Genomic DNA, 11,034 nt, shown 5'->3' with positions numbered 1-11,034 from the left:
TCTTTCTGATCAACCTTTGGAATATTACTGAATAGATTATCAATTCCTAAGTCAATTTAAAGTTTTACAATCTCAAGAAATTAGAATTATTAAACATGCTGTCCACATAAAATTTGAGTACATTAATCAGTTTATCAGATATTGTGAGCTCCACTAAAAAATATATTATAGATATGTAGTGTATTGATCCAATTTACAATGTAAATGTACTTCATATAAATCAAAATATCTATCATATTTTGCCATAAAACTATTTGACTGCAATAAAGATTTTTAAATTCTGTACTATGTATTCATTGACATTTTGTACTTACTATAATCGTATATGACAAACGTTTTAAATACATTGTGATATTTCTTATATTTTATTTTAAGATGGTATTTGAATGAAGATATTTTGAATCATTGTCAAAAGGAATATAACCTACATGTAGAGTAATAAATATATTTATAATATTATGTATCTAACTGATTATTGACAAACTGACAGTATCAATACAACTTTAATCATTATTGTTTGTACTAGTAAATGTATTTTTCAAGAAATTAAAAAATGCTCAAGATCAACTAAACAAGAAATTCAAGTGAATTCTGTTCATTTTGATTCTGTTCAAGCAAATTATTTATTTGCAAGGGTTCTAAGAAACTCCAGGATTAGTCATACCGGTACATAATTCTCAGTGCAATGTTACAATAATATGATAATATCAAGTATTCATAATGTGCCAGCCCCATATAAGGGTCAGTAGAATAAAGAAGAAAAAATAGCAAAAACATGATGGCAATTATTAATAGGAATGACAGGATATGAGACAAAGTCTATTGAAATATGATTTCAAATAAATAAAATACATGGGAAATATTGGGTTTGTTTAATTTTGGATAGTGATTTCAAAGTTATTAGGGACTACCAATATTCTGTAATTTCTTAGCTTTAGCATTGTTTTAGGACCAACAAACAAATTAATAGTACACCCTACTCCATGAAAATTGACAGACACCCACTCCCAAGAATAAAGAAAGAGTTGGGATCAATTACAAGCTGTAAAGCACTCCAGGGGGTGTTTCACAAAGATCATAAGTCGAACTTAACTCTAAGTTGGACTTAAGAATTAAAGAGAGCCATTTGTAGCCTTAAAATAAAATATATTCAAAAGAGCAGGTTCAAATATTTCAAACTTTTTATAAATTTCACATCAAGAACATGAAATTTCCTTGATAATAGAAAATATGACTGATTTGAATCAATATTTTATGCCTTTTGAAATAACTTTTACAAAATATTTTCATAGATGCTAAAGACTCTCCATAATTGTTAAGTCCAATTTAGAGATATTAGTTTAGCTTAAGATCTTTGTGAAACGCTCCCCAGGTATACAGAGTTACCTTATAGTTTTACCAACTTTGTGTTCATTTGGACTTGTTCTGCATATCAAAATCAACATATATAACATACTTGGTGAATAGAGAATATACATTTTCATTGTTTAATAATAGTAATAATAAATATTTAAAAAGTCAACAAACATCCAGTGGACTCCTTCACACAGGGTACCATCACACATGAAGTATGCTGAAGCCTCTGGAGAGTGACCCAATGATAATGCTTCACTAAGAAGAGGTCCGGTTAAGAAGGCAACATTCAGCTATAAAGTAGGCCCATACACAAGATTTACAGTGCAGATACTTCCCTGTTCTTGTCCTGTTTTCTATCCTTCAATTTAATTTGTTGATTATACCTTCTACAATTGGTACATTCAAAGTGGTACGTTCAGTCAGGAAGGTTCATAAAGGTGGTATTATCAGTCACAAAGATTGATCATTCATCCACATGCATGTTCGTCTCCATAGCAAAATCTTTTGTTTCCTTTTGTCTATGCTTATTTTCCCTTCAAACTTTAGACTGTATCTGCTCCAATTGGTTCATCTGAAGTGATATTTTCAGTCAAAGTTTGAAAGGTTGGTGTTTCATTCACAACTTCTTCTCCTTGGCATAGTCTCTCAGTTTGGATGGGTAGTCTGTCATCACTGCATCAGCACCACATGCAAAACACTGTTCCCATTGCTCCTCTGTGTTTAGCACCCACATGAAAACCTTTGAGAAGTACAATATAAAAGAAACATATTCATCGAGGATGCATGGCTGTTTTCAGGGAATTATTATCATTCTGCATGTTAGTAGTTCCATTTCATAATACTATATTCAAATATTAGCTTCAAATATTGAAATATAACATCTGTAAAGAGATATTGCAAGTTTATGGCATTTCCTAGAAAAGTAGACTATTTTACTTATACATGTATTTTCTAATTAAGAAATGAAAAATCCTAAAAAATCCTTTTTTAGTCTAAGGATTTGAAAAAGATTTTCCGTCCCTTCCCCCCCCCCCCCACTATTTTAAAACTATTTTACTACTAGTTTATTTTGAATAGCGGAGTAATGTTAAATTTCTCACTTGAACCATTGAATTTTCCTGAATGTGCGACATCCAATCCTGTTTGTATATATTGTAAAATATCCTTTTTTTTCAAATAGAAGCATAATGAATGTCAATCCGGGGGATACCCCATTACCACGGAACTTGGTACAGTGATACCTGCTTTAGTTGCCACCTAGAAAGACCACCTGTCTGTGTATATACCATCTGTGTTTCCCTTGAATAGTGATTCTAACATAAACACTACCGGCATACAAAAAGCCATATTGTTTCTCGCTTTGAGCAGTCTTTATATACAGGTTTTACTATATTTGTATCAAATGCATACAGCTTACACTTTCAAAAACTAACTTGCCCCCCCCCCCCCCCCCACCTGCTCCTTGGAAATCATGAAGATGGATGAACGTTGATGGCAATTACCTTTATTCCTCTGCGATGTAAATGGAAGACGAGAAGAGGATTTAAGACCACGGCATCGTAGAGTCGTGGAAAGGTGGTAAAAATCCAGTTCTCCATGCCCCTGTATAGAAAGAATAGCCAAGCCATATTTTTGGGAAATTAATTGAGAATCGTCAATATGATAGTTGCTTTTATCAGTTTGTAGTTTGTTGGTAGTTTGTATAACTTTCAACACCGCATAATTGATAAGAAATGAAATATTATCTCTTTTACAATGCTATATCCAATTTAAAATTGATCAAAGTTGCTTTACAGATTAGTTTTATTATGTGAAAACATGCAAAAAATACTGCAAATGTAACACAGTTATCTACCACGTAAATATTTGTTAAAGATACTTCTTGAATGATTCAGCAGAGGTACAAGAACTTAATTCACGTGGTAACCTCCCTAAAAATGTATTCCATATTACTGTGCCACTATACACTAAGAAATTGGGATCAGATTTGCATCCACCTACGCGTATTTGGCAGAGGGTGCTGCTTTTGTAGCAGATTTTTTTTCCCTTAGTGTGTACTGAAAACTTTCATCTCCTATCTTGGCTGAATCTTTCAAATATGTATATATGAATATATTTATATATTTCTATATATATATATTTTCTTCAGCCAGTAACATTTAATTACAACAGATAATTCAACCACTTTCATATTGTCCTAATAGTAATACAAGTGGAATAGTAGGGCCCAAAACGTATTGAGAGAGATAGTTGCATGGTTGGGACACAAGCATATACGTACGCGATCAAAGGCCAATTCATGAAGCTACATGTACAATCTCTATAGGATGAAACAATTTGGAGCTCCATGAATTGACTTTTGATCGAATATGTGCGCGTGTCACAACTATATCTCTCAGTATACGCTATGGTATATGCCCAAGTATAATTACAGTTATGGGTAGAGTTAGGTGGAACTGTATTAGAAGAGAACTTACGCATCTTTCAGAACAGATCCCAGCGGTATCTCTAAAAAACTCTCCTTGAAACTAACGAACGGGATAACACCCAGGTAGAAAACTTTGAGCAGACGATAAAAGCTTTGTTCACTGAAGAATAACAACAGTTCAGGTGCCTGCAGAAAGTGAAAGATATATTAATAATTACGGCATGAATGACTTTTCACTCTAATAACTAAAATGTTGAAACAACATTTGAATTGGCCGATGAGTAACATATTCAAGATGTCGTCTTTATTTCAGTCTTTATTTCATTCTTTAATTGCAGTCTTTAAATTGCTGGATTCAACACTACATCCAGCATCTAAAAGTGTTGAATCTTGTTGAGTGACTCAAATACGTGTGGAACTTACAGTATATTGTGAAGCGCTTTTCAATTGCAACCAAAAGGCTGTATATTATTATGAAATAACCTATGGATTGGATTTTATGCTGTACCTTAGCATGTAGTTTTCGTGTCATGTTTTCATCGGTGTTGCCAAGTATTGTGATGTCCTCTCGCTTGAATTCGACCACCATTTCGATCACCTGGGCATACAAAAGGGATACCACAACAATATTAAGTCATTAAGTCGTTAATACAATTTTCAATAGAGCAACACATACATGTATTACTAAAATTCAAGAATTAATCTCTTGTTTTTCACAGTATGGGCGCAGTATTTAAATAATAAGAAACAAAAGTAAAGTAAAAAGTGAACAAATTCGACATTTTTTTTTTTTGGGGGGGGGGGGGGGGGGAGGGGGGATTTTTCTTTATTGAATAATATTCGGTGGCATATCCAGCCAGTATTCTTTGACCAACAGGGGAGAAGGCGAAGGTCTGATTAAATGCTGAAAGCCCCCCTCTTCTCCCCCAAAGAAGAAGAGCTCATACTATTTTCGGGGGGGGGGGGGCATAGGAGTAGGCCTACATGGTTCAAAGGTATGGCAAAGTTGTTTCAGCTGGGGGATCTTCTCCATGTGCCCCCTGGATCAGACGCCTGAAGGCTTACCCTGTAGATATTTATGAGACTTTAGTTTAAATATGAATCCTTCATTAAATTCCCATCGTTACCTTCCCATCAGTCAATTACAAAAAAATATAACAACATAAGAAAAAACAACAACAACCAAACAACAGAAGTTACTATGATAAAATTAACAAGCCTAGTCCCTAATTTTCCTCGATACAAGTCTGGCACAGTTGAGAAGAGAAATTGACCGCTACTAGATAATCACTGAGCTTCTTATCCAAAAGCTACCCTTTTAAACAGAAATTACTACCAAAACAACAACATAAGTAAGTAACCACCACCACCAACAACAAAAGGAGATCGTTCTTACCTTGTCAATGAGGACATCGTTGTCCGTACCGACATCGAGATTCATAGGTACTCTTGGACATCGCTCGAAGACGTCTCGAAGCAAAGGAATATTCCTGTCATTAGAATTCCCGCAACATGTCTGACCTGTAGATTTTAAAATGAAATATTTTCGAAAATCGTTTAACTCTGTCCTTCAGAGTATCCCCATCAAAAAACAATCTTCTACTATATCCTCCTCCTCCTCATTCTTCTTCTTCTTCTTCTTCTTCTTCTTCTTCTTCTTCTTCTCCTTCTTTTTCTTCCTCTTCTTCTTCATTTATTATTCTTCTACTACTACTACTTTACTACTGCTACAACAAATTCTTCTTCTTCTTCTACTCCCTCTTCTTCCTCTCCATTTATTTATTTAAGTATTGTTATTATTATTGTCGTTGTGCTCATTGCTATTGATAAACAGGCAAGTTATGATGAATACATTATTGGTCAGATGAATTTATGTTAGAAAATAATATATATTTTTAGAAACATTTGTTCGTCTCCGAAACCCGCCATAAAAGTCGCCCGTCAATTTCTATATGTTTGTCCTCATAAGAACTTACCTTTTGCAAACTCCACTTCCAATACAGGTTTAAGGCACGGAAGATCCTGAAGAATGAAGATTTCGGGAGAATGTGTATTTTAATAGTATTGTTTTATCCCCTCTAGTAACATGTTACGGAATCCCAGCTTAAAGTTACTATTAATATATTGGGACCTACATGTACTTTAATAGAGTTAATTAAAAAAAATTGCTAGAATCACAATTCTTTTTTGTTTACTGGTGATTGTTCAGGTAATGAAGCGCTTTCAAATAGGAAACTTGCACAGTCGCTTGTAAAACTATCTTAACCATACAATACAAACTCGCTGTAGAAACACACTGATATGCTTTTTGTCAGTTTTATCTAAATGTCACCCAGTTCACCCCGTCCTCCCATTATCCCATACGCATGTGAGTAAAAAATCATTTTCCAATAAGGCTTTGTTTATCCCGGCGGCACCTTATAATCTACGTCATGAATGTAGACATCTTGACCAGTCAGAGCGAGGAGATGAGCATCATGTGACACCACCACGTGATTATCCCTCGTCAAATAGCAGTCCAGCTCGAGCATATGAACATCCTTCTGCGAAGCGCTGTGATTGGGAAGAAATTGCTTGTATTGTTATAAGTTCATTATCAAACAGTTACTACTTCTATCAAGGCTTTCTCAATTCAAATTAACTGAAAGCAAATATGTTCTCTTTTTCCGGTTACATATATAACATAAAATAAAATTTACACAAATAAATAGAAGAAGGCATGTGTTGTTTCCTAAAATCAGCAGGGTGTGCTTGGAATTAATTTGTACTAATACCATGAAATAGATATACAAGTAGTTATGAGATAATTGTAAAAGGGAACATAGAGCAGAGGTAAGGGAGTGAAGGAAATAAGAACAGAATAGTTGAACAATAACACAAATTATGAAACATTCATAAACGATTCTTTGTTTGTAAATGCTTATGACATTAAACATGCTATAACAACTATTAGGCCAACTACTACTGCTACTACTATTGCAACTTCTACTACTACTACTACTACTACTACTACTACTACTACTACTAATACTACTACTACTACTACTACTGCTGCTGCTGCTGCTGCTACTACTACTACTACTTCTACTACTACTACTACTACTACTACTGCTACTACTGCTGCTGCTACTGCTACTACTGCTACTACTGCTACTACTACTACTACTACTACTACTACTACTTCTACTACTACTACTACTACTGCTGCTACTACCTACTACTAATAATGATGATAATAATACCGGTTTCTTATATAGCGCTTTTCCATTACCTGACCAATGCGCTTACATTACTATCATTACCCAGGTCACTGGATTTAATTAATATTCTGCACATTACAGTGCACATTCTCCACTCCCTGGGGAGCATTTCAGCTAGTAGCCTTTTTTACGGGCGCGCACATGCTATTCTACAAATCTGAAATTATGAGCCCTTCGTGGATTACCGTGTAAACGCCGTGATGGTATTTTCCAGTTCTTCCCCAGCACCTGTATCAAATGAAATGTATTCATGATGATCAATAACAACAAATGAAACAAAGCAAACAAACAAACAAACACACAAACAAACAAGCAAACACACACACACAAATACTTTTCTCGGCTTCTTAGTATAATATCTTTCCAACCATAATAACAAATTCATGAATATTCTCTTTTATACGAACCTCCTCGATGTGCTATTAATTTCGCTCGAATTTTATTCCTTTTTGGCTTGTGGAGCAATTCTGGAAAAATAAAGAGTATAATCCAGACAATCGAATAAAGAGCAGCTACTACAAGCAGACACGTCAGCCACGCCATCTTTAAAATAAATGACCGATTCGCCGGTCATGCAACTACCACATGGCCTGTAGAATTAAAAGCAAGATATTCTGTGTATATTATGTTTGTAAACAACAACTTTCTGCATACGTCTATTTTTGAAATATTTATTAGGTGTCGTATCGATTTAATCAGTTAGGCGAGCAGATGGCGCGAAATATATCGGATTGTGCAATGCTTGTATGGAAGGGTAGCCAAGAATTGGGCGGAGTTGGGGAAGGCGTATGAAGTGGGGGGAGGGTGTGGGGAAGGGGGATGGCTGGAGGTATTCATTTAACCTCTTCCTAGACTTTGAAAGAATCAGTATTTAGACAACCGCCACTTTATAATCGGACAAAATGTTATGGGGCAACTTTTATGAGTACTTTATTGTGAGCCCACCCCGAAAGGAGTGGTTTAATTCATCAGCTTTACAACATTGCCGGGGGGGGGGGGGGGGGGGTGGGGGCAGTGGTAGTGTGCAGTTTAAAAAGAAAAGTCTAACATGTATTACAATGTATTATTCATTTGAAAATGTCAGGGAAAAAACGTGATTTATTTCACATGTTGTAATCTTTTGAAATGAAATCTCATGAATTGCGTTGTATTGATTTAGGGGGAAACCAAGCATAGCTATTCGTACTCTCGTGTGAATATTTCGTCATTATACAGACGTCTGCGCCATATTATTTCCATTCATAAAGTTGGTTCTGAATAGCCTAAATAACAGATGTTTCCATACAAATTATGCTTGAATAAACAATTCCCGCTAGAACCTCACCCTTCATTATTTCCTACTTCCGTTTCTCAGTTTGCTCTCTCTCTCTCTCTCTCTCTCTCTCTCTCTTAATTTTTCCTGCGCAATATTCTCCTTGGTTCTTTGATTTGATTTGATTTGATTTATTGGTTTCTGCATCTTTTTTGTCTTCTTCATCATACATTTTCATTGTTGTTGTTTGTTGTTTTTATTTCCGTATAAAAAATAATCATATACAAATACAAATATACGGCTGGTTGCCCATATTCAGCTGCAACGATAATTGTTGCTGCTGGTCTTCCATGGGGCCAGTTTACAATATACAAAATATGCATAATATTACAAATTAAAAAAAAAAAATAATTACAAAGTATCAGTCGAAAACTTAATACAAATACTTAAAGGAAAAAAAAAACAAAAAAACAACAAAAAACAAACAAACAAACAAAACAAACATCATATAAACATACATAAAGAGGTACTACAACAAGGAGATTATAGTCTGTTTAGGTTAGTCTTAAAGGTGGCAAAAGTGGGTAGTTGACGCAAATCAAGGGATAATTTATTATATTGAAAAGAAGCTCTGTACACAAAAGTTCTTTTACAATAATTAGTTCTTGGCTTAGGTAAAGAGAGATTATGTGCATTACGGAGGGAGTATGGAGAGGGTTTAAACTCAAATATGTCTTTCAAATATTCAGGGGTCATGTTATGTAATGTTTTGTAAGTTAGGAGTAATAAATGGATTTGTTGCCTTTCACGTATCATTTGCCAACCAAGACAGCTATGAATTTGACTGGTAGAAGTATGCGAATAAGGGTTAACTTTAAGTATGATTCTACCGGCCCTATTTTGAATTTTTTGGAGTTGTATTAAACTGTTACTGCAGGCAGATTGCCATACTACATCCCCGTAATCAAAGTGCGGTCATATGATGGAAATATAGATTAATTTCAATTCAGACATATTCACAAATTGTCTTAGTCTACATAAATAACTAACCATTTTACTTAGTTTGTTACACGTCTGTTTAATGTGAACATCCCATTTTAATTTTTCATCCACATGTACACCGAGATATTTAAAGCTCTTTACTTGGGACAACTGTTGTTCTTTGATTTTGATATTCAAAAGCGGTTGTTTTTTAAGCATGTTATGTGTTTCTAGTAACATGCATACAGTTTTGTCGTAATTGATCTTTAAGTTGTTTTTATTCATCCACGCATCAAGGCTATTAATTTCTTTATTTAAAACAGTTTCCACCACTTTTGGATTTTTATGTGAATAATAAATGACTGTATCATCTGCATAAAGATGGACCTTGCAGGTGTTGAAAGCAGAATTGATGTCATTTATAAAAATAATGAACAACAGGGGCCCCAGCAAAGAACCTTGCGGCACACCTTTCGTAGTTAATCTTTCATCAGAAAGGACATTATTTACCGAAGTTCTTATTCTTCTGTTTGATAAATAGTGTTTGAACCATTGTAATTCTACACCAATTACACCCATAGATTCAAGTTTAGATACAAGGATTAGGTGATCAACCATATCAAATGCTTTTTGCAAGTCTACGAAAATTGTTCCAACGTAATTACCTTTATCGATAGAAAAACCAATCATCTGTGACTGCGGCTAGTGCTGTCACGGTGGAGTGTTTTGGACGAAAACCTGACTGATTTTGGGAGAGCAAGGAATGACACTTTAAATAATCAAGCAATTGTCGCTGAACGACTCTTTCCATAACTTTAGAGGCGCAAGGCAACAGTGAGATCGGCCTATAATTATTGAAATCAAGTTTATCTCCTTTTTTGTGTATTGGTATTACTTTTGCGACTTTCCATTTGTCAGGCACAACCCCTTCCGATAAAGATTTGTTGATTAAAAAGGTAAAAGATTCAATCATTTAAGATATTGACTCTTTAAGAATATACATAGAAATTTCGTCTAACCCGACGGACTTTTTTGTTTTCATTGACATTACTTGTTTCAAGACATAAGATTGAGATACATTAACAAATTTAAATTTTCTGTCAGAAACCTTTTCACCATGGGCATAAAGCCGGTTATTAGCCCTTGTGTTATTTGTGCATACATTTGTCGCTATATCTGCAAAGTGGTTATTAAACTCATTCGCTATTACACTTGAATTTTATTTTGGAAAAGTGCTGTTAGAAGAATTACAATTACCCATTAAACTTTTGAGTGTTGTCCAAGATTCATTTCTATTGGTGACTTCAGACAGTTTATCATATGTGTTTACGTTTGAATTTTCTTATCTCGGTGGTAACTTTATTTTTCATGCGTTTGTACAGTTTCCATAAGTCATCACTGTTTCTCTTTTTGGCTTTCAGTTTTGCTTTATCTCTCTTTTTCATTAAAGTAAGTATTTCACTATTCATCCATGGGGAGGGGTTTTTTCTCACTCGTCTTGTCTTTAATGGCATATGCTTGTTTCATGAACATAATATGGTTTGATACAATATTTTAAGTGTTTATAATTTTATACAGATAAACGAAATTAAACAAATATATTAAATACATAATTAACATACATTATATGCAGGAGGGCTACAGAAATAAGCAAAGTAGATTGACGTGCCCGCAGCCCTCAACTTTAGAACATATATTTCCTCAGCGCTGTTTAGAATACAGTTCCACTATCGGAATTCAATATTTTCACTTTTACA

General features: G+C 34.5%; 1 protein-coding gene across 1 annotated transcript in view; it reads right to left on the bottom strand.

Annotated features, from left to right (window-relative positions):
* Positions 1 to 1,972: 1,972 nt before the first annotated feature.
* Positions 1,973 to 11,034, bottom strand: part of LOC584772 (lysophospholipase D GDPD1-like) — a 31,315-nt gene continuing 22,253 nt past the window's right edge. The window contains exons 2-10 of the mRNA XM_030990996.1: positions 7,452 to 7,511; positions 7,230 to 7,272; positions 6,202 to 6,337; positions 5,761 to 5,806; positions 5,181 to 5,305; positions 4,293 to 4,382; positions 3,834 to 3,970; positions 2,859 to 2,958; positions 1,973 to 2,095 (exon numbers count right to left, since the gene is read on the bottom strand). Of these exons, the coding sequence (XP_030846856.1) occupies positions 1,973 to 2,095; positions 2,859 to 2,958; positions 3,834 to 3,970; positions 4,293 to 4,382; positions 5,181 to 5,305; positions 5,761 to 5,806; positions 6,202 to 6,337; positions 7,230 to 7,272; positions 7,452 to 7,511 (860 nt within the window). The remainder of the gene's footprint in view (positions 2,096 to 2,858; positions 2,959 to 3,833; positions 3,971 to 4,292; positions 4,383 to 5,180; positions 5,306 to 5,760; positions 5,807 to 6,201; positions 6,338 to 7,229; positions 7,273 to 7,451; positions 7,512 to 11,034) is intronic.

The sequence above is a fragment of the Strongylocentrotus purpuratus genome, unplaced genomic scaffold, assembly GCF_000002235.5.
Source record: "Strongylocentrotus purpuratus isolate Spur 01 unplaced genomic scaffold, Spur_5.0 spur5_scaffold_2, whole genome shotgun sequence".
In the NCBI taxonomy this organism is placed as follows: Eukaryota; Metazoa; Echinodermata; class Echinoidea; order Camarodonta; family Strongylocentrotidae; genus Strongylocentrotus; species Strongylocentrotus purpuratus.
This window is presented reverse-complemented; position numbering and strand designations above follow the sequence as displayed.